Below are 24,821 nucleotides of genomic sequence, written 5' to 3' on the forward strand. Positions count from 1 at the left end.
TAACTATTGGGAGCAATTACAAATGAAACAGGCTGCTTGAACAAGAGAAAAAATACAGAGCTGTTTATGACTCAAAAAGACAAAACTCTGCTCATTTTGTCATGCCGGAGTCGTTACGAAACTGATCCTTTATGAGTTTATTTGTGAAATTTTTAGTTCAAAGAGTTGAATACTGGTGACATTACATTGAGTTGGTTATTGAAATAAAATAGAGTTACAGGAATACACCAAAATAGAGGACTTTTAAATACTGCTGGTCATCCATCACCAAGAACACCTAGTTCTCTCTTACAATTGTATAAAGCCATGGACACATCATCGACATATCCGATAATTCTTGTGAGGGTCGTTTAGATGAAACCCAATCTAGGAGTTTTGAAACAGTCTAAAGAAATTTAACAGATGCCCGAACTTAAATCATATTGTTTCACTTGGGAAAATGAAAAACTGAAGCCATGTGACAATTCATGCAAAGTAAAAACAAAATAAAATTACTTCTAATATCCAAATTGGCTGTGACTGCTGTTTTTCCTTTAGCATTTTCTACCCAACAAGAGTAGGAGCCAGCATCTTCTTCTGTGGTCTCGCTGATCTGTAACGTGCCATTCTCATGGAAATGATACCGTCTGCCTTCAAGGGGTTTTGCTTCTTCCACCTTCTGCCTATAGAAAGTATAAATCAATGTGGGTTTGATAGAATCCTATACTCTTTGGCAAACTGGCTGCTGATGTCATTCAGTCTTATCCCTTCTTCAGGAGCTTAGCAGACCTTATGAAATGTTCCATTAGAGTTCACAATTTTTCCACAATAGGCGATAGGTATACATCTTACCTGCCCAAATAGACTGTGACTGGAGGAAACCTGTGTCTGAGCTCTATGCTTCTGCTGTATTTATAACAGCACTCAGTACCACTTTACATCTGTCCTCAGAGTTTAATAAATAGTTTCTGCCTTATTGACGGTGAACCCTCTAGTTAGTCATTGCTTCAGGGTACTAAATGGGAAAGCTGGTAATTGAACGAGATAATGAACATTCTGAACCTCCTGCTGTCCTAGAGGAACGTTGGTCGCTCAGAAATATTATAGGCCAGAAAGTCTTTCCTGTCCTGTGGACACGGGTAACATTGACCCTCATCACCCAGAGTCATTTTCTCCTACATTCATCCATTTTCCAAGCATTTGCTGCCACAGCTTGATTCTCCCTATGCGTTTCACAGTAAGAGGCTACCGGAGAGAAAAGATGCAAAGGACAAAGTCTGGCTGCTGTTCACACGAGATTTTACAGGGCGGGCACTAGGGTAAGGCAAGTGAGGCGCTTGCCTCAGAGACAAAATTTAAGGGTTGCCAAAAAAAATCTCAGTATAATCAAGATAAATATTTTAATGAGGTATTTCTAAAAATCAAAAATAATACAAAAGAATCCACAATGAACAAAATATCCAAATTTTAAATAAAGACAGAATCTGACCCTAAACTTGGATGACCTTGCCTTGCTCTCCTCATTCTAATCTCAGCCCTGCAGAGCCCTGGGGAAAATTACTTAAGACTAGTTTAACCAAGTTTTTCCAGTGAAGGAACAAATATGGTAGATTCATACAATGGTGTGTTTGAAGTTACTATACCAACCAATATTTCGAAGTTAAATTCAAAACACATGTTGACAAAGTTTTAAACATAGGCACTTGGAATGAAATGCAGACTTAACAATTATTTAGATAATACCCAAAACAACAACAGTAATGTATGACCTTAGATATATCTGTAATGGAGACCTAAACTACCTATAAAATTGTCTTAGCAATCACTTCAATTTTTTGCTTTCCTTTGTGAGCAAAAACGGCTCTCCATATTTCCCCACGTGAGCGAATACCACAAATCTAGTCAACAGTGCCAGGAAAGGTAGGTAAGTTTGCTACCTTAGTTGTCAGAGGCACTCGCTACATGTAATAACTGACTTGACACAGTGCAGCCTGTCAAGTGATGGATGAAGAAACAAGGCACAATCTACAACTGACATTCTCTTAAGAAAACTGTGTAACAGCTTACCAGGACACAATTGCCTCGGGTGAAGCAAAGAACTCACAGTGTAAGAAAGCACTGTACCCCACCACTGTGGCATAATTTTCTTCATCAGCAGTTTGTATCAATGGACGGACATCTATTGGAAAACAATATAAATGCAGTTTTAAATGTTCATATAATACAAGCAAATTTTTTTCTATACCCTAGCCATATTAATAAGGGAAAACAGTTGAATATCACAGTTCGTATTCTTGAATTGGAAAGTATCTCAATGCAATACATTTTTGGAAGTATAACTTGTAGCACGAGGTCTCATGCTCAAATGTAAAGTGAGAGGTACTTTGATTGTTGCCCACGTTTTATGTGCCAAGAATTCAATCTACTTGTGAGTAGGACCGTGAACATTTTCCTGTAGAAAAGAGCAGACAAATAGTCTGCTCCCAAGTACGCTTACCTACAACGTCGACGTTGGCATTGGCAAGGATAGTGCCGTGGACATTCGAGGCTTCACACTGGTACACAGCAGTGTGATTTGGTTGCACGTTGGTAAAACTGATTTCCCTGGGGGAGATGACATCACCAGAAAATGGATTTCCTACAAGAGATTAAAGACTGTCAGTGTGATAAAAAATAGAACCTCAAATATTTATACACTATTCATTAAACGTGTCACACAGTATTTATATTTTAAGACCAGTTTAGGGTGAATACGAGTTCACTGAAGCCAATTCTTTAGAATTTCTTAACATCAACCATGATTTTTTCTTTCCAGACCCTTCTGCAATTTCAATCGTCCTTCAAATGAGTATTTTTTGCCAAAATATGTGTTGATCTCTAGCTGTCTGCCTCTCCATACCCACATCCACAACAAAGATTCCACATTTTCTGTTTAGCACTCAAGTCCCACTATGAACTGAATCTCACTTACTCTTGTAATTGAAGTCCTGATACTGCCCAGCGTAAACCACATGATCAACACAGCTGGATCCCCGCAATCCACAAATATTGACTGCTATCTTCCCCCTTGACATGTTGTTCCTCTGTTTCACTTCTCTGCCCTTCTGCAATTTTCCCGTCTACACCATTCATTTCAATTGCCCTGTTTTGCTATTTAACCACTTCAGATAAATAGCTCATATACTTAATTTTCCCAGGAGGACTAAACTCTTCTTGAGAGCACAGACCAGGTTTTCTACCTTTTCGGCAATAAATCTTACCCCACTGCTTACCCATGTGTAATTCTGTAAGTATCTTTTGGAAGTGAGAAAATCTATTTATGGTACTTTATATTTTTTTAAGATTTATTTATTCATTTATTTATCTTGGCTGAGTTGGGTCGACGTTGCTGCACTCGGGCTTTCTCTACTTGTGGCGAGCGGGGGCTGCTCTTCGTTGCACTGCACAGGCTCCTCATTGCGGTGGTTTCTCCTGTTGCGGAGCAGGGGCTCTAGGCGCATGGGCTTCAGTAGTTGTGGCATGAGGGCTCAGTAGTTGTGGTCCGCAGGCTCTAGAGCACAGGCTCAGTAGTTGTGGCACACAGGCTTAGTTGCTCCATTGCCTGTGGGATCTTTCTGGACCAGGGCTCGAACTCCTGTCCCCTGCATTGGCAGGTGGATTCTTAACCACTGCACCACTAGGGAAGTCCCTATGGTGCTTTAATTAAGGGCCAGTGAACTCTGTTGGATACAGCACATGTGTTATCTCATTAACTCTGCTCAGAACCTGCAATATCAGCACCAGTATGGCCAGTGAGCAGGTCTGGGGGACCGTATTTCAGTCAATACCACATCCCACAGCATTAAAAAAAATAATAAATTTATTTATTTATTTATTTGTTGTGGTGTGAGGGCTTCTCTTTGTTGTGGAGCATGGGCTCTAGGTGCACGGGCTTCAGTAGTTGTGGCACACATGCTTAGTAGCTGTGGCGCATGGGCTTAGTTGCCCCACAGCATGTGCAGATCTTCCCAGACCAGGGCTCGAACCCATGTCCCCTGCATTGGCAGGCGGATTCTTATCCACTGTGCCACCAGGGAAGCCCCATTCCCACAGCATTTGGCCATGTGTCAAAGCACGTGCCCTGCTCTGAAACTACAAACAAGAAATGGGAAGAGAAACATATTAGCTAGGAATGCTGAATAAGGGGCACAAATGTTACAATTTTTCATTTATGGGCTTCCCTGGTGGTGCAGTCGTTAAGAAGCCACCTGCCAATGCAGGGGACAGGAGTTCGATCCCTGGCCCAGGAAGATCCCACATGCCGCGGACCAACTAAGCCCGTGCGCCACAACTACTGAGCCCACACACCACAGCTACTGAAGCCCACGCGCCTAGAGCCCATGCTATGCGACAAGAGAAGCCACCGCAATGAGAAGCCCACGCACCGCAATGAAGTGTGCAACAACGAAGACCCAATACAGCCAAAAAAAAAAAAAAAGAAAAAATAACGATGCTAAGTTTTAGGTCATAGAAAACATTGAATATTACATAATAAAATAGAAGATGTTTTTAACATCTTTATTGGAGTATAATTGCTTTACTATGGTATGTTAGCTGCTGCTGTATAACAAAGTGAATCAGCTATATGTATACATATATCCCCATATCCCTCCCCTCTTGCATCTCCCTCCCTCCCACCCTCCCTATCCCACCCGTCGAGGTGGTCACAAAGCACCGAGCTGATGAAACTATGGCCTCCTGTTTGGGTGACAAGTAATTAAACATTGCTCCAAGATGCCTTCTGGGATAGGTATGGAAACTGCAGAGTATTGTGGCATACAGACTTCCAGGAGCTTCCGGAATTCTAGAAAAATTCTAAAATTCTTTATCAAACAAAAACCACTAGTCCTGACATAAGTTGTCTTTGATCAGCTCAAAGGGCAAACATGCAATATAGGGGGAGAAACTTCAGCTCTGGAATTAATCATTTCAGTTCCATTTATGGCTCTAAATTCACTTGGGTTGTGTCCTCAATCAAGTAAGTAATGTAATCTCTGAGCCGCATTTGCCACATCTACAACCTGAAGAATAAAAATATCTCCTTTGCAGGGCCCACTAGGAGGCTCAGAAATATTGGATGCAAAGTATTTGAAAAAGGTTAGGCTTGTAATCAATAATAGTAATCATTTTGATTTAATTTTCAAATATTCTTTATAAAGGATATGTAATTGTTAAAATATAAGCTTAAAGAGATTTCAAACCCTTTAGTGATCCACTGTCATCAAACATCCCAATTATAAATGGTTATGACCTGTTGGCAGGGAAGCAAGGAGAGCTGTGGAAAGAACACAGAACATGGGTTCCAAAAATGTGGCTTTGGTTCTAGGTCTGCCATTACTCAGCTGTGCTATCTTGCATTAGTTTGTCTTCAGCCTTGATGTGCTCACCCATCAACAAACGTGTTGGCTCTATTTTGTATATAAATCCATAACCTACCTGTTACTACTACCAGTCTAGCCCAAGGGCCCAGTATCTTTTAGGCAGCTCCTAATTGGAGTCATACAATTGCTTCTCCATTCAGAGGCCAGAAAAGTTCTTTGTTAATAAATTAGAGCCTGTCACTCTTCTGCTCTGAATCGTCCAAGAGCTGCCCACCTTACTCACAATAATATCCCAAGCGCCCTTTTGCACCTTCCCCTTTACATATGATGTGGTCCCTGCACCTCCGGACTAATCTCTCCCAGCACTGCCCCCTCCTCACTCACTCGGCTTCAGCCATACTGCAGTCCCTGCTTTTCCTCGACACTCCAAACATACCTGGGGTCTTTTCACTCACTGAGCTCTCCACCCTGAAAGCTCTTTCACTGGTAGTTGCATAGCTGCATCACTCACCTCTTTCAGATCTCTACTGAAAGGTAAATAACCACAAGGATCTTACGAGTATTATCCTAAAATCGGAGAGCAGCTCTAGGTCCTGGACTTCTCTCACACCCACCCCTTCCCCAGCTAGTTTTCACTTTACCACATTTATGTGTTTATTCTTCTATTGCTTATCTCTCCCCACTAGAATGTCCGATTCATGAGAGCAGAGACTGTCCGTTTTATTCACTGCTATCTCCCAAGCAACAAGGCCAGTGCCTGGCACAAAGAAAGCATTCAATAAATATTACTGAAGGAAATAATCAATCTGTTAAATATGAGTAATCGTACTCCCTTAAAAAGGCTCATGTGGGGACAAAGCAGTACGTGAAAGTTCTTCATAAACAGCCAAGTGCAATTCAAATATAAACTTTTATGATTTTATGTTCCAGAAAATCTGCATTTTTTGTTTTAGCATCCTTAACATTCTTTATCAACAAAAGTTGTTTTCATTTCTGATTTACCTGAAGTCTTATTTTTCATTTCTTATTCTGTTCTCTAAAGAGATGAGGAAAAAGGTCTCAAATTGAGGAAACTAATGAGGGCTGAAGTGTCATCAACAGATGAATGAATAAAGAAAATGTGAGATAACTGCTGTATTTAAAATGGATAACCAACAAGGACCTACTGTAGAGCACAGGGAACTCTGCTCAACGTTACGTGGCAGCCTGGATGGGAGGGCACTCTGGGGGAGAATGGATACATGTGTATGTATGGCTGAGGCCCTTTGCTGTGCACCTGAAACTATCACAACATTGTTAATTGGTTATACTCCAATATACAATGAAAAGTTAAAAAAAAAAAAAACACAAGACAGATTCACAAAAGCAAAAAAAAAGTAGAAAATGTGAGATACATATATATATATATATATATATCTCATACACACACATATGCACACAATGGAGTATTATTCAGCCATAAAAATGAAAAAATCCTGTCATTTGTAACAGCCTGGATCAACCTTGAGGGCATTATTGTAAGTGACATAAGTCAGAAAGAAAAAGACAAATACTGTATGATCTCACTTATATGTGAAATATAGAAAACAAAACAAAACAAGCTCATAGATACAGAGAACAGTTAGTGGTTGCCAGAGGATGGGCCAAATGGATGAAGCTGGTAAAAAGGTATAAACTTCCAGTTATAAAACAAATGTCATGGAGATACAATGTACAGCCTGGCAGTAATAGTTATTAATACTGTATTGCATATTTGAAAGTTGCTAAGAGAGTAGATCTTAAAAGTTCCCATCACAAGCAGAAAAATTCAGTAACTCTGTAAGGTGACAGACATTAACTAGACTTACTGACGTGATCATTTTGCAATATACACAAATGACAAACAATTATGCTGTACACCTGAATCTAATATAATGCATGTTGGTTATGTATCAATCCAAAAAAGAAAAGAAAAAAAATTTTCAGAACTGTTCATTGTTTTGCCAAAGTATTTGTATTTTAAATAAGTAGGCACATTCTTTCTTCTGAAAGCTATAACAAGACAGAACTGAAAGTGATTTTGTGTTGTTATCTGCGGAGAAAGTAGATATGGTCATACTGTTATTTGACAATTTCTAGATTAATAGTCATAAGCTTGTGTGAGTAATAGATATTTTAAAATAACTATCATTTTAATTTTCAATCTCATCATCGAATACGTTCAGTTAGTATTTGCTTATCATTGACACTGTACCTATCGTCATACGAAGAAAAATGAAACAGATGCGTTTCTCAAAAATAACAACGAGCACTAAGGCTTCCTGAGTATTTGCTATGTGAAAGCAATAGTAAACAATACTTTGGAAGTGCTTTCTGCATGGCAGTCACTGTGCTAAACATTCTCTGTGTGTGTCATTTAATCTACATAAAAATCCCCAATGGTTGGTGCTATTTTCATCCCCACTTTACTGATGAGCAAACGGGTTTTAAGAGGGTCAGTAATACACCAAATCACACAGCTACTAAATGGTAGAGCCTGAATGCAAACAAAGACCCTCTGGATCCAGAGTTGATACACTTTCACAATGTTCTACAGATAAGTAATATCCTACTTGGAAGACTCCATCGGTCTCTTTCAATTATAACCAGCTACCATTAGTTCCATTTTGCAGTTGAAAACCTAAGCTTCAGGAGATTCCCAGCTGTATGATCTTGAGCTGTTTAGTGAATCTCCCCAAGCTTAGGTGCACAGCCTAGTTGGGACTCCAGGTCTATATGTCACCAGGATGCCTACGCTGATACGAGTGGGTCTAGGGCAAAGGAACTAATAGAATCAACACCCATATGTCTCCATATTGTAAATGCTCTAAATCAAGCTGATCAACTGACCAATAAGATGTGTTCTATTATCCTACTTTAACAAAGACATTCAAAATGACCAGGGATGGGACTTCCCTGGCGGTCAAGTGGTTAAGACTTCAACCTCCAGTTCAGGGGATGCAGGTACATCCCTGGTCGGGAAGCTAAGATCCCACATGCCTTGAGGCCAAAAAACCAAAACAGAAAACAGGAGCAATACTGGAACAAATTCAATGAAGACTTTAAAAATGGCCCACATCAAAAAAATCTTAAAGAAAAAAGACCAGGGCTCTAGGTTCAAATTGAGGATTTGGGACTTCTTGGAGCTCTATGCTGCAACACAGTGGAGCAGGGAGATTAGGCATTCAGCCCTGGTCCATCCCTTCTTTTCCACGCCCAGCCCATCTGGGAAGGGCTCAGAGCTGACTGCGCAGGGGATTTTTCTGGTCTTGGGTTACTGAAGCTTGGTCGAGAACCTGTAGTGAGCCAGGTTCAGGCTTTGCATGTCACTTTGGCCCTGCGGACTTCTCAAATCATGGAGATAGGCATGCCACAGCAGGTCCTTGTAAAGAGCAGAACCCAGTGAGGAGTCCCTGTTGCCTGGATCCAAGGGAAGTCCTAAATTCTAGCCTGTGCTCTCTACCACTAGGTCCCTGTAGCTGTTTCTTCTCAGGGAGAGGAACCTTCCTCCTTGGATGCATCCTCTATATCACTCAGTTGTCTTATTTTTTAAACCTTATTTTTATATAATTAACCTAATAGCCCAACAAATATTATTTATGGCTTTTCCATAAATCTAAGCATAAATCAAATTGCTTGGAAAGATGCAATTTTGGATCTCCTGGTTAGATCTGTCTTGTCAGTCCAGCCACTTACCAACTCCACTTTAACCATAACGAGGGTGTCTAAACACTGTCCCAGCAAACCACTGCCTTCAGCATTGCCTCACAGTTGGTGTTTTCACTTACTCTCAATTGGGAAACCATTGACTCTCCACTTGATTGCGGGCTCAGGTTCTCCTTCAGACTCACACAACAGGATACCACTGCTCCCAGTGCTATACACGCCACTCTGAGGTTTCTTGGTCCAGCGAGGGGGCTCTGGAAATAAACTGAAGCGCTCATCAACATTTTCTCGATCACAGAAGGTCCAAAAATGTTAAGGGCTGTACTTCTAGTATGCACCAGCAGATGGCAGACACACCAAAGTGTTTCACACTAGCTGTTTTTCATAAATGTTCTCTAAGGCAAGATGGGCATTGTTTTTGCCTGGAATAGGGTTTGTGTGTGGTTATGTGCTTTTATGTATGTGTGTGTGTGTGTGTGTGTGTGTTGCAATCTGGAATCTTAGCATGTGTAATAAAATCAACACACTAAAAGTAGTTACCTACAGCCACTGTATTTAGCTACACGAGTATCTATCTCATTACAGAAAATGAAGGAGGGGTAAACATGTGAAGTTTATTGAGTGCAAGGCATCTAAAATGGCTGATATTTAAGAAATATATTTTGAAAAATTTTTAATGAAATTAAAATGTTCAGCCGTTATTTAAAATATTTCTTAATTAATGACTCTATAGCATTTATCTGTCCATATGTAATTATCTATCTTAAGAACTCAGGAGACATTACTTCCTAGAATTTTTTTTTTTTGCAAGGGGGTGGAAGAAGGAATCCTACCAATATTTACCTTTTTGCCTTCAAAACAATGGAGGAAAAGATAGATTTAAATCATACACTTGTATCTTTCTATGCCCTAACGCTCCAATCTTATAATTCTAAGTGGTGTGTTTCAGTATAGAAGGAGACATTCTTTAGTGCAAATATTACTGTCATGTTTTGTCACCTTAAGTATATTACTATGTCAGGAGTGAAGAAAAGATTCATATTAGAGCGTGGATGGTTTGGATAATTTGATTTCAGAGAAAACTGCACAATACCAGTAGGTAGTAATTCCCATCAAGTGTTGCTTATTTTCCCCAAGACATTTCTGGATTTCCATTTTTAGTCAAAAAGGAAAGTCTTTAAGATACATATATGTATAAAATGAAAAATGTCATTTAAACAATTTTTTAAGGAAAAGAGGGATTATGTGGGGGGGAAAAGGTCTATAAATTCACCAGGGAAAACAAAAATATACAAATATCCCTGGCAAGTTTAAGTCCGAGCAAGAGACATGGCTTTGTAATTATTCAACAGGGCGTGGACTTGTTAAATTCCAAGTTATCTATGTGTCTTCATAATCTACAATTTGTAAATATTTAGTCATTAAGTTTAAAATGCAGTAGTCCAAATTATAAACTGCACGTGACCCTCCGAGGCGAAGGGTTTTAGCTTTTGTGTGTTTGTCTGCATTTTTTATGTGTTACTTTCTTGTGGTCTTTTCATATAACCACAGTGAAATTAAACATTTGAGTTAGAGAAAAAACATGAAATTTTTCCTATTCACAGTAGAAAACTAAGACTATTGCTTTCAGAACATGTAAAAATACAGGAGATCACGGGGATATAATATATAGCATGGTGACTATAACAGATAAATAATACTGTACTGTTTAAGTGAAAGTTGCTAAGACATTAGATCTGAAAAGTTCTCATCACAAGAAAAAAATTGTAACTATGTGGTAATGGATGAAAATGACACTTATTGTGCTGATCATTTTGCAATACATACAAATATCAAATCATTATGTTGTATACCTGAAACAAATGATGTAATATGTCAATTATATTTCAATAAAAATAAAAATATTTCAATAAAAATAATAAAGGATACCATGTAATGATGACCTTTCTCTAAATCTTTATGAATAATAAAATCAAGATTTCCATTTCTATTCTCATCCTACAAATTTCATTAATCCTTCGGTACGCGGGCCTCTCACTGTTGTGGCCTCTCCCGTTGTGGAGCACAGGCTCCGGACGCGCAGGCTCAGCGGCCATGGCGCACGGGCCCAGCCGCTCCGCGGCATGGGGGATCTTCCCGGACCGGGGCACGAACGCGTGTCCCCTGCATCGGCAGGCGGACTCTCAACCACTGCGCCACCAGGGAAGCCCTTAAATGACCATCTTATCCAACCATTTCACCTTACAGATGGAGTACTGAGCTTTGGAGAAGTCACCTAACTTGCCCAGGGTCACCAGGAAAACAAGCCCCACTTTCTGTTCTTGCCATTCCATGCACCTGCAGACCTACTGGATGATCAGCACCGAAACTCTGAAGTAAACGTGGTGTTATTTCTAACTCATTACCATTTCACTAATTTGGATCACAGGTAGGAACCAAGGCTAAATAGCTTTACCAACTTTCACTCTGTGCTTCAAAATCCACGCTTCCACAACAGCTATCAACTGACTCAAGAGGTTTTGCGTATCCACTAGAAATCACCGTTAAACTGCACCTGAACCCCTTCTCATAAGCTTTGTTCATAAATGTTTGGAAATTTGTTTTTATGCTTCTCATCCCTGTTTCTTCTGAAGAATTAATCTGTTCCTGAGCAAAGGTAGAATTGGCCACGCAATGTGAAAGAAGGGACTTCAAGCCTGTCTTCTTCGGCGCATCTTCTTCTTGGGCCTGTCACGCCACTGCTCTCAATTCCAGCCCAGACTGAGAATCTCACAATTGGGATCCGTAGTGAGAGCACCTAGACTAGATCACCAGATTAGTGATCTCTGAAGAACCAGGGCAGAATTGTTCTCTTTCTGATGACTCCTCTGCTTTGTATAGGGGAACAAAATCTGCCACCCCAAAATATTTCTTTGGCATGCAGATTACTTTGAGCTGAAAACAATCAAGGCCCAAAAGACTCAGGAAGAAACTCTGACCTCCCCCCTAACCGCCTAAGATAGTTTAGATAGAAGGCCTGTTTCTGGAAGAGAGCTACTACAGAAAATATCTGCCAAGCACATGGGCCAGTTGTGGTAGGGGGAGCTCTGCAGGGCCTAGAGATTAGAGTCCACTCCGTGTCCCAGCAAACATCTGCGTACCACACATTTGCTCTACCACCTCCAGTCTTCCTTGGAGATGCTGTCCTGTCCCCCTCTGAAGTCCCAAACAGCCTCTTTTGTCTTTAGCTGAAGACGGTATTTAAGATGAGGCTTGGGCCATTTGGGTGAGTTACTCGGTTTTTCTGGCTCTCTCCCATGTATACATATTATTGCACTTTTATTTTCTCCTGTTAATCTGTCTCATGTCAATTTAATTCTTAGATAAGCCACAACAAAATAGAAGGAAAGAGGAAAATTTCTTTCTCCCCGACACTGGCACAATGAGAACAGATGCTCGTGGGGTAATTTTCAGTTGAACTGAAATGACTGATCCCCAAAGACTCCAGAGAAAAAGGCATAGAGAAAAAGGAAGGGGCCTTGGATAGGAGGGAATCACTGACTCCTGGTCATTCACAATCTCATAATTTCATACCTTGATTGAACATATTTACCTCGTTGCTACTTTGCTGACAATAGGATGCATGGTGAGCCTGAGGACACGGGTACAGGACAGGAAATGTCTGGTGGCTGAAGTGAGGCTAAGGGCATGCAGGGACAGAGAACAGATTTTTCCAGAGGTTGGAACATGCAACCCTATTCCTGACAGGTAAGATCTATTTGAAAGGATGAAAAAAGGGCTCAAGAGAGAAGAATGATTAAAATGGAAAACTCTGAGAGAAAACATCACTGAACCCCAGTCTTTTATCTATTATCCTAAAATCTATGGTAACTGATGAGGGCTTCCCTGGTGGCGCAGTGGTTGAGAGTCCACCTGCCGATGCAGGGGACACGGGTTCGTGCCCCGGTCCGGGAAGATCCCACATGCCGCGGAGCGGCTGGGCCCGTGTGCCATGGCCGCTGAGCCTGCGCGTCCGGAGCCTGTGTTCCGCAATGGGAGAGGCCACAACAGTGAGAGGCCCACATAACGCAAAAAAAAAAAAAACCAAACAAACAAAACAAAAAAAATGTTAGCTATGGTAACTGATGAAAACAACTTATGTTGAAAGTTTACTCATTTAGTCAAAATTGTAAATTAAAAAATAAGATGATAAATTTCTCTCACACTGCTCAAAACTGAGATGCAAATGTCTGAACATGTAGAATGTGATAAGCGAGCTAATTAGAGATGTTTTTCACTAGACGGAAAGCAAAATAAAACGGGAAATTTGGTACCTATGAAACATACAACACAGGTTATTTTCTTATAACAGATTTCTATAAAATATCTATATCCTAACAAATCAAAAATTATTAGGTTCAGCAAACTTGAGTTTCATTGCAGCTTTCTAGAAATAAATTTATTTGAAAATGAGGCTTTCTTAAATAGATCAGTGACTGAATTGCATTTGAGTTCATAACATCTTTTTAAAATGCAGTAAAATTATGGGTATATAATTATGTATAAATACTTTCCTATTATACTTACTAAGTTTCAAAAGCCTTACATGATAACAATGTTTGTGCTGTAAACTTTTGTACTGTGACTTTATTTAATCAGTGGAAATGCGACTGTGGTCATACTTTGATTTCTGGATTTGGAAAGTTTTAGATGCCATTTTAATAGATCTCTTTTCATTGAATGTGTAATATTATATTTAGACCATGGATTCCTAGAAAGGATAGACGTGCCTCAGCAAGACATCCCGGCTGTTGTTGTTTACACATATTATAGGATTTGAAAGTGCAGTTTGTTCTCCTATTTAGAATGTTGTAAACTAAATTAGAGTTTGATTGTGTTTAGTAATAAAGAAGAAGCATCACAGATAGAGAGAATACAGTAAAATACATGCTTTTACTTAAGCACAATGAGCGTTTTCAGAATGGGCTAGATTTTCAAAGTTCACAGTAACATTGCTCTTTTCCTATATGGCTAATCCTTGTTATTTGAGTTTCCAAGCAAGAGACAAAGAAAGGGAAAGAAGAAGGTGCAGGGAGGCAGAAGAAAATTGAATGAAAGTGAAGTCATCTGTCCATATGATTAATGAAGGATATATTTACTGCTTTCACACTTAACAGAAAAAAGACTTCTTGAGCTCAGTTTGCTTTTCACTCGCATGGGTGAAGAAAAACTCCTAAAACATACAACTGAGGGCTCATTTAGTAGTTTCTCATTAAGGATAAAGGATTAAATGTTCCTCATAAAAACATTATTTACATCTCAATAGTGCTAATAGCTATTTTATGAATAGTGAGGACAATTTGTTCGGGAAACCTATATTCCTTTGGGGTCCTATAGTCAACCTTTTAAATCGTGTAATTAATTTTACATCCTTGATCTATTTTTTCCTTTTGCAACCTTTGCAGTGCTTTTGAAAGCTTCAGTCTTCTAGTCAAGAAAACCACGGCCAGGTTGTTAAAATATTCAGCTACTGTAGCAATGTTCCAGCCGTCTGGAAGGATTTCTAAAGTCAGCAATTTGGAGTACGAGCAGCTAACAGTGAGACCTGTCTGGTTCCTGGGTATGTGCTGGCGGGGGCGGGGTCAGGGGTTACAGAAACACACCCCTGTTGCATGGTATAGCCATATTATGTAGAGGCATCAAACGATGACTAAAATTAGAGAAAAAAAAATAAATCTCTCAAACTCTTCCTCTCTGAATTTCTTAGTGAATAATTTAATGTCAGAGGAATATGTCACTGTTGGCAAATGTTGCTATTTATCCATAATACTAGGCTTTCTCCTATACAGGTTTTGCTTGTGTTGACCTAAGGGAAACGATATTCTCATCTTTGGTTCTTCATTCTTCCTAACTTAACCAATCACACACGTTGTGAGAGGTCTTGGAAATGCGCTGCTCTTCCAAACAGCAGCATGATTACAAGTTATCTTAACATTTACTTGTGAATATCATTTGTGTCTGAGTAGTTTTTCTCCACTAATTAAAACTGTGGGCCTTTACTTAGGCATTCCTTGTGCAAAATGAAGCTTTAAGAGGTGAACTAAAATGGAAGCCTTAGAGCACCAGTTCACTAAATGGAAACCTGAGGGAGACCATTCCTTTCAATAGTTAAGCCTACACAGCCCTACATAAGTACAAATGCAGTCATCATCCCATTAATTTGATCAATACAGTCAACCAAACCATACACAGAAACCTCAATATGATCAGAAGCACAGAAAATAGTCTGCATCAATCAAATTCACAGGATGACTAGGTAACCTTTATATCTGTCCAGCAGGCAGAACCCTGCTATCCACATATTGTGGCTTACCATCTTTTTAAATGGTGACATCATCACCTACTTATTTCTATGAGTACAATGAACAAGAGCCCAACTTCTATTGCTCAGAAGGCTTGTTTACAGAAAGATGACTTGAATATAACGTGTTTCTCTGGACCTTTTGACAGAGAAATAACACTTACACCATACTGTCTATGTTTCTTTCCCCATTAGTAACATATTAAACATCATCTGAACCCAAGATACGGACCCCAAAATAAGAAAGAACTAAGACAATAATTTGTCTGACTCCCTCAATTCATTGGTGAAGAAATGGAGGTTCAGAAAGGTGAAGTAAATTGCTCAAGGACACAGGACGTTAATGACAGGACTGGGAAAAGTCCAAGGTCTCTTCCAGGCCCATCATCATACTTTCTCCCATGGTAAGGCTTACTTAAGATTTCATATTATGCAGTGTCACATGTATATTAAAATAAATTTTTCTTCTCATAATATGATGATATAGGAGATTAGGTTTAGTGACTATTCAAATAAATAGTGGAAGTCATCTGTGTTCAGTCCCTAACGAGAGATCTTTTCTTGTCATTTGTCCCTTCTATGTGGTTTTGTGGGGTAAATGACAAACCTGATTAATTGAAGTGTAATATATTCCATTGCTTTGTCTAGAATTAAAAGTTGAAACAGCTTACCTGTTTTAACATATATGCATTAGAGGTCGACTACATATGGATTCCTTTTTTTTTTTTTTTAAACAGAAGAAAAATAAATCAACGTGGGAAACATACCTTCTACTATAACATGAAAATCATGAATGGCTGATCCCAAGAAATTGTTAGCTGTGCAGCGATAGTTTCCTTTGTCCCGATAGGAGACATTCTCTATCTTCAAAGTTTTGCCATAATTTTCTTTTGTTTCTCTTCCCTTTGGTAAATCACCTCCCATTTTGTTCCAATCAACCTGTGGAGTTGGTCTGTGAAACAATACATAAATGATAAACATTTATTTTAAGTGAAAAATAAAAAGTAAAGAAATCCACAGGACACATCCCTCACTGTGGTGCTTTCAGGTCTGCACTCAGAGTTCCACTGAAAAACATCAGGCTTCCCAGTGCACAGACCTGCCCACCACCATCCATGGTGAACATCAGGGTTGGATCAAGTCTCTTTCATTGCAAGCTCCTTCACTAAGCTGCTTCCTCAGAAATCCTCTATTTCCTCTACTGAGAGGGCTAACTCCATGTAAGTGCTGGATAGATACGGTTAGACGAATGACAGATTACTGGACCTGTAGAAATATTACAAGGTTTTTTTCAAGTGTGCTATCTCCCTGTGGGTGGTTTGAAAGGGCCAGAAATAACGACCCCCTTCCCTAGAAGAGTTTGAAAAACACGATAAAGTAAGGCCCAACAGCGAGCAGCGGGAAACTGTGGTACCCCCTTTAATCCTTATGAAGCTGACATTGGACAATAAGACTCAGATGTAGGGGCCCAACGTGCTGTCTGGAACAAGGAATAGCTCATTATAGGGTAAGGTAGGCTCTGCAGCACAGACCTGGCCACCCAGGTAGCTTTCTACCCTGATGGGGAATACACCAATAGAGGAATGAACCAAATCTCCCTTGCTTAGAAAGATTAGATCACCCAATCAAAACAAACACATGATAAAAGAACAAAGCAATAACCAGACTGATAACTTGTCACACACAAACACAGTAACATTTTTCCACCTTATCTGGGTAGAAAACAAGAAGGAGGAATCAAGCCAGCTGCGTTTAAAACAGAAAAATCCCATCTCATGAAAACCAGACAATTGGGAGAAGTGGGACCCTCTAGACTTTTGTGATTTAAAAATGATGTGGAAAACACCAATGCCTGATTTTAACTGATGGATTTTTTTTTTTTTTTCTCCTCTTCACTTGGGCTATATGACTGAGTGGAAGACACTTTTGTTGCTTTTATTGATGATTCTTTTTCCTTCTCACTATATTTCTTTTTATCATTAATACCTGAAAGTTATTGAGTATGTTCTAAACGTGGTCATTGTTATCATCATTTTACCAGTGAGGATTCTCAAGTTCAAGAAGTTAATTTGTTTAAAGTCACTGGGGTAATAAATGACACATTAGAACTTGAATTTGCCTGACTAAACTTGTTCTTTCGATCAACGTGCTCTATTTTATTTGTGTTTTTCCAACTTTTTTTTTTCCTTTCTAACCACGTATTCTTGGAATATAGGCTTGTAGGGAACTTAGTTACTAGTTAATAATTGAACAATTCATATCGTTTGTGTCAGTTATCTTAAATTGTATTGTTAGGCGGTGGTTAAACTAATTCAGTTATTATGCAAAAAATATTAGCGGTAAAGATGAAGGTCTTTTACACACATCTAGTCTCTTCCCCTTCCCTCGAGGCTCAAGTACTTACCAGCCTTACAGATCTGGAACCACTACCTTTTATTTTACCAGGCTTACAGTACATGGCACACTTCTGCAAGAAACAGTAATGATGCTCAGACAGGCAGTTGTGAGAGTGTGTTAGCCGTTGGCTTCCTGAGCACACCACCCGACAGGATGCATAACCCACGCCTCCTAACTGCTTGCTTTGCACTCCATCTGTCAAAATGGCAATTTGCCAAATTACAGGGTGCTCTGGACCTCAGTTGCTCCAAATCAGGAGTTTTTCGTGAGTCCGTGCTTTAATAGTACAAGCATCTCACTTGCTGTAAAATCTTTTTTTTTTTTTTTTTTGGTTAGTCCTTGGAAACCAGTCTGATCCTCTAATACCTGTTCTTTGAAAGAACAGGATAAAATGATTATCTGTAAGTAGCATATGACTATGAGACATAATTCATCTAAGGACACACCTATACCATTGCAAGAACGTCCAGCGATATTCTTGCTAATTTTTTTTTCTTTTTTTAAAAAATTTAATAAGCATTTACTAACAGCACTAGAATAAATTTTTGAAGGAAAATATATTGCTTAATCCATTTTTATACATAAATATACACCATGTCATCATCTCAAGCTTTTGTTCAGGTCTTTGCCCAGCCAACTTTAATTCTTATGCTTCCTTTGTTTGCAAAAGAATCGTAAAACTCGTGAATTTACAAAACAGAGAGAAAAGAGAGAAAATTTGAGCCCAACAGTCAGCAGAGGGAATTTGCCTTTAATCCTACTGAAGCTTTCACAGGGTGTGACTCAGGGTGCACCGGCCCATGAATATGGTCTTCTCCACTGAGGGACTCACTGTCTGCACTTCTTCTGGGGAGGGAACGCTTTTCTTTTCTGAATGAAATTCACAATGTCATTTTAACTATTCTCAGTTTCCACCTTACAGAATCTGTAGAGTCTGAACCCTTCAACCTTTCCCTGTGAAAGCCTTCCCATTTTACTTAATAGTACCAATATTTTCATTATTAATAGACATTTTCTGAAACATCTGCTATAACCCACTTCTTTAGATTCAGGGGTAATGCCATCCTTTGTTCACCCTGGCTTTAACTGAACAGAACAGTTCATTTGCTTGAAATATGCCAAAGAAGTTCAATTTAGAGAGAGTTCAGGAGACAAATAGGATCGAATCCCAGCCTCCACTTCATACTAAGTGTAGAGAGGTGAATTCAACTCTCCGGCCTACATTTGCCTAACCTGCAAATGGGAATAACTGTCATGAGAAACAGTGAGGATAAAATGAGCTAGTGTACATATGCCAACGCCTAGAGGGGTGGGATAGGGAGGGTGGGAGGGAGACGCAAGAGGGAGGGGATATGGGGATATAAGTATACGTATAGCTGATTCACTTTGTTATACAGCAGAAACTAACACAACAATGTAAAGCAATTATACTCCAATAAAGATGTTAAAAAAATGAGCTAATGTATGTAAAGGGCAAAACGTACCGCCTGACACATAATAAAGAGGACAATGTCCTCGTTATAATTATATTTGTTACGGCAGTTTAAAACCTCTAAGGAGAAAATTTTTCAGGTACTCTAAAAGTTTTACAATGTATCACCTTCACCTGAAAGGCAACCAGATCAGCCAGGATTCCCAACCCAAACCCACGATGAGTAAGAAGAAACCACTTCAGGTGAAACTCTTCTGACAAGGCATCAGGCATCCTCAAGTTCCCAAAGACAACACATATTGACGTTCGCTTTCTTCTTCTATATTGCTTCACGACATTGCATTTTCCAAAAAGCACGTGAGAGCCTTTCTATTATATTGAAGACAATCCATGTAGTTGCCGGCACACTCAAGAGGTAAGTTATAGCATTTGTGAGAAATAGGAAAAAAGGATTACTGACATATTCTCCCTGCCCAAAGAGTCAACCAAGAATAGTGATGAACCCTGAAAGAATTTAATTTCTACCACTATAAACGCAAATGAATAAGAACAAAAGAGTAAGCAGTTACCAACATGATTCAAACTGAACCTGAGTCTTTCATCTCCTCACATAATACAGAGACCAAATTCCCGAACAGAGGCCATGTCCCTGCACGTCTAATTAATTTACGATCATACACTTTGGCAATTTAAGACAGATAAGCAACCTGAATATTTCTGTTGGATGGAGAGAGAAATTTAGAAAGCTTAGGGGTTGTAAAACCATTAAAATCTGCTCCTTTTCTTCATAATCCAATTTAAAATCACCCATTCAGAATATACACTGGATTATGAATGAGTATGAACTTCAAACTCTAGTCCACGAACCAGATGCCCAGCTATGCAAAGCCCTTAGTTTACACACTGATTATGTAAACTTGGGTGCTAGGAAGGTGGAATGTATTTTCTCAGGGTATTCCCAATGGCAGGGATGGGTATGTGGCCGAAGCGTAGAAGGATGACGATAGGAAACAGGTGACCTCGCATGACCAAGGATTAACTAAGACGGTCCTTGTTTACATTGACTTACGGTAGTTACTCAATAAAGTCACAATTTCAAGACGTGACCAAGCGAAGACTCCTTAGCCTTTACTTGGAGGATTTGGAAAAGCGTACTTCTTCAGGCGTGAAAAAAGTATGGTTCATGAGTTCTGATGTGAAACTCTCTTAAATTGCATGATCTGGACCTGCTTTGTGCAAAGGGCAGGTGGGTGAAATAATAGATAAATAGGGCTCCGTGGAACCTGAAAGGACATTAACAAGCAGGGGCAGGACAAATACAGCAGAGAGACACAAACCTTGCACTAATAGTGATGAGCTGACTCCTATCAACCTCATGCTCTAAGGATGGCATCCCACTGCTGATTGAGCCAAGGAGAATGCTGTCACTGACACCTCCATTCACACTTTCACCAACTGACAGAGAGATCTAATTATAAATCAATCTCAGTCACAGCCTGAAATCTGTAGAGTGAAGTGCAGGTTACTTTCTCCAGGGATGTAGTAACAGGATTTTTTTTTTTAAAGAAATCATTTTTAAAGATGCATGCAGGCACACCCTTCACTGCTACCTTATTCTTTACAGAACAGAACGGAAAAAATCAGGAACGGGGTCAAGTTACTCACAGGCCTTCAGCAAAACACTCGAGCAGCAGGGTGTCCCCTTTGAGGATGGTAACGGATGACTCACTGCCACTCTCCGGAGAAGGCAACAGTAGTCTGGGTTTCCTCTGCTTGATTGAATTCGCTACAAAGCAGAACAGAAAAGGCTCAGATTTTTTTTTTTCAAACTAAGAAAAGTAAACTCCTTTGGCACTCAATCTTTCTTAAAAAATATTTAACCATATGGACCTATGTGTGTGTATGTATATTTACACACACATTTTAATTTATTTTCACACATTTACTTCACATGTTTTTCACACATTTTAATATACTCCCATTTAAATAGATTCCACTCATACCACGAAGCATGGGTTGCCCTTCAGATGCATTAAGTAAGTGTTGCATCAAGTTTTACGAAGGTTATGATTTAACCCACACCTTCAAATTCAGGAGTTCAAACACTGTTCAAGATAATTAGTTTCTTGATGAAAGCCCTTAAGTTAATTGACAGTCAATGGTTTTATATTCTACATTTTAATCATACCTGTTCATGTTTGATGGCCATGTGTATTTTTCTTGAATTTAAATGTGCCTAAATATTTGACAAGCTTCCTGGGCCCTGCACCCAGAAATTCTGATTCAGGAAGCCTGTGGTGCACACCAGGCATCTATGAATTTATCAAGCTCTTTAGGTGACTCTACTTGCAGTCTCAGGCCCTCAAAGACAAACACTGTTGTAGGACAGACTCAGAAGCATTCTCAGTAACTAGGTAAGGAAATGTTCCATTTCTTATTTTCCTAAGAATACTTTCAAATACAGTGGAAAATGAGGAAACTTCCATTTTCAATGCAAACTTTGATTTCATTTCCAAGTGTTCACACAAATTATGTTTCACATCCAGTATCAATGTAATTTGACGCGATATGCAAAGAGTAAACAGGTGACGTGCTGTTGTCAGAGTAGAAGAATGAAAATTACTGGCAGCTCTGTGTATCTTGCTATAGCTTCCTTCCAAGTGTTTATTTCTTGAAAAATAATTTTGCACATGTAGTATGTGCAATGATTTTTACTGACTGCTGGAAAGATATGACAATATATGTTTGTTTTATTGACCTCAAAGGAAATGATGTTGGCCATATATACCTATTCAGTCCATTTTCAAACTGAGGGTGTACCAAGAGGAGCCCTCATCCAGCCCTGCCGATGTTACTGGTATATTAGATATCTAAGTTAGCATGGAGGGTTCAATGCTGGTGCCAATTTTAAAAGGAATATTTGTCACATTCAAACAAATGATTCTTTTCTTTACAGAAAAACAGCCTACTATATAATTCAGGTTTACTCAGCTATCTTCCATAGAACACGACTGTGGTAAGTGCTCTATGGGAAACACAAAAAAATTAAAACCTTTTCATAGACAAATGAGTTTGGAAAATGCTGCAACCTATATTCTTTCTCAGTGAGTCACACTGGACAGTTGTGTATTAAGTACTCCAAGAGGTCTTGCATGGAAAATAACCATCTAACTTTCTTACACCCAACGCTTTCCCTATGTCTGTTACACTCGACCAGTCCTTTTTCCTTTTCTTCATGTAACAGCTCTGAACCAAACTGCTGATCAACCAGGAGAGACATTTTGGGAGACCTATAATAATTACTCCATTAAAAATGTGTTATATATGTGTATTTACTTATGTTAATTATATCATCTATAAGTATATAGGTGTATTTATATAGTTATACATTTATAAATATCACTCCTTTTTACATATATTTTAATGGGGATGGGAGGAAATAGAACCCTCTACGCTAAGGAGTTTTCCTTACTAAGAATATTAGTATTTTAATAAACTCACGACGGTATTAAAGGAAAAATTCAAATTCTAAGATGACAATGAGCTACCGTAGGTGAAAATAAATGTCAACATTCTGCACGTCATCGACTTACCCTTGGAACCAATTTCTGTGGATGAACTCGAGTCATTAGCATGCTTTACTGAAATAAAAAAATGGAAGAAAAAAACTCACAAACATAATGGTAGATGCAGATATCAAAACAGAATGAAAAGCCATAGTTTTCTCTTAGAAAAATTACAAAATGAGATATAACCATGCTTCACTAGAAAAGCACCTTTGGGGATATAGTTGAAAAATATTTATAACGAGCTTAATCTTGAACTACTACAGATGAAATCCAGGTGGAAAAGATACAAATTATAGCTCCATTAAAGAGAACTGAGGTTGCCAAAAGGATGCTATAGTGAAGCCCTGGCATAGTGAATCTACACACAATGATGAAACAATTATGAACCAAATTAGACAATGGAATGGTCATGCCAACTTTTGACTCCACCAGAGCCAATTACTCAGTCAGTGAACTGCTGGAGATTATCTCCGCCCTTTGAATCTATGGTTCTTTCTCCCACTAATAAGGACTGTTTTCAAATGTAGGAACCCAGACTGGCATCTGCAGAATTAACTAGGAAAGAGGAGCAATTCAAATAAGTTTGCCAATTTGGGAAGGACAAAAAAGCTTGATGTGATAAAAATCGTAATACTGCTTCTTTTTAGTTTTGACTCTGTTCTTTTCTTCCACATTGTCAGCCTGCCGGTTTGTCCAAAATCACAGAGATCCAGAGCCTGAGACTTGCTTAGAAAGTCCCTGGAATTTCCTCGTGTATTTCGCCCAGGGGAAATGACTAGACCTTCCAGACATCAAGTGAAATACATTTGTACTGGGAATTGAGATTTGATTTTCTGGATGCAGGAGACAGAGCTACCGCCGATGTACAGCTGCAGATGTCTCTCTCATTGGGATGACATCTCTAGAGTTGAACTAAACACTGGTGGAAAATATCAACCCAGCTCTAACTGGCTTCAACCGGAATAAAATTATAGACACATTTGTATCCCCCATTCATGCTGGCACGAGAAATTATTTGGACTTACAACTGTTAACTGTTAGTTTCATAGGCATCTTCTGCACTATAGTCCTTAGTCTTGGGAATGCAGCAAAGCAACAGTAATCATTCCGACTGTCTTTTTCTTCCACATTTGCGAAGTACAGATCTCCCTTTTGGCTCATGTATACTCTTTCATCTTGTTCGATGTGTTCTAATTCTGGAAACGAAATATCGTCAATAAAAGGGGCAACTGTCCTTTATCACGTCTCATCTCCTTTTTTCATTATCCCTTCCTTTATATTAATTTTATATTATTTTTCATGTCGGCTCTTCCTATTCCTCTCAAGTCTGGTTTTACGATAAAAGCAATAGTAAGGAGTAAAATACAAAAAATAACAAAACCCTTGGGAGTGCACTTATCAGTCTGGGCATTCTACCTCCCCTGACCATCCAGGACTCTACCTGTGCTTTATGGGTCCGCACTGGCTTATTTGAAAACTGGTCCAATTCAGATAATGGCCTAATTATTACTCTTATTTTATTAGGATCATATATCTTTAAAACAAATTTCCACAAAAGTGTGTCTGAGATATTAATCTCTCTTCCATGGACGCAGCCTGGAAAGTTCTAAGATGAACGGAATCTGCAACTTGGGCTGCAGCCAAGAGTAGCTTCTTTTGCTTTCTTTCAAATGCTGTACGATTATTATTTTTCTCTGTGGGACACAATGGGAAAACATTTACAGAGCGCTGCTAAGGCACATGCCAGAAGTAGGCTTTACAAGAAACTGGAATTCCAACTCAAGAATTGGTAAAAATTTTTGACAAATTAAACACAAAAGTTAATACTAATTTCTATGTGTGTCACTGTACGAAGTGGGTACAACATTATTAAAAGAGAAATTTAAAGCTAGCAACACAGATACAAGCCATCCTCAGTTTTGACATGGATAATATCCCAAAGGTAAGTCAATTGTTTGGAATACCAAAAGTATTTCCTTCATAGACATACTTTATCACGTCAATAAAATAAATCCTCTACTCTTTCCAGATATGACAAAATCAAGAAACATATTTAGTGG

General features: G+C 39.1%; 1 protein-coding gene across 3 annotated transcripts in view; it reads right to left on the minus strand.

Annotated features, from left to right (window-relative positions):
- CHL1 (cell adhesion molecule L1 like) overlaps positions 1-24,821 on the minus strand; it is a 79,725-nt gene that overhangs the window by 34,574 nt on the left and 20,330 nt on the right. For 2 of the 3 annotated variants that reach the window (XM_024747047.1, XM_024747045.1), the window contains exons 5-12: positions 23,787-23,957; positions 22,786-22,833; positions 20,858-20,978; positions 16,131-16,315; positions 9,146-9,277; positions 2,477-2,617; positions 2,047-2,158; positions 496-662 (exon numbers count right to left, since the gene is read on the minus strand). In XM_024747047.1, coding sequence (XP_024602815.1) covers positions 496-662; positions 2,047-2,158; positions 2,477-2,617; positions 9,146-9,277; positions 16,131-16,315; positions 20,858-20,978; positions 22,786-22,833; positions 23,787-23,957 — 1,077 coding nt within the window. The remainder of the gene's footprint in view (positions 1-495; positions 663-2,046; positions 2,159-2,476; positions 2,618-9,145; positions 9,278-16,130; positions 16,316-20,857; positions 20,979-22,785; positions 22,834-23,786; positions 23,958-24,821) is intronic. The other variant, XM_024747046.1, reaches the window with a different exon arrangement.

Source organism: Neophocaena asiaeorientalis, unplaced genomic scaffold (assembly GCF_003031525.2).
Source record: "Neophocaena asiaeorientalis asiaeorientalis breed wild unplaced genomic scaffold, Neophocaena_asiaeorientalis_V1.1 scaffold130, whole genome shotgun sequence".
Lineage (NCBI taxonomy): Eukaryota > Metazoa > Chordata > Mammalia > Artiodactyla > Phocoenidae > Neophocaena > Neophocaena asiaeorientalis.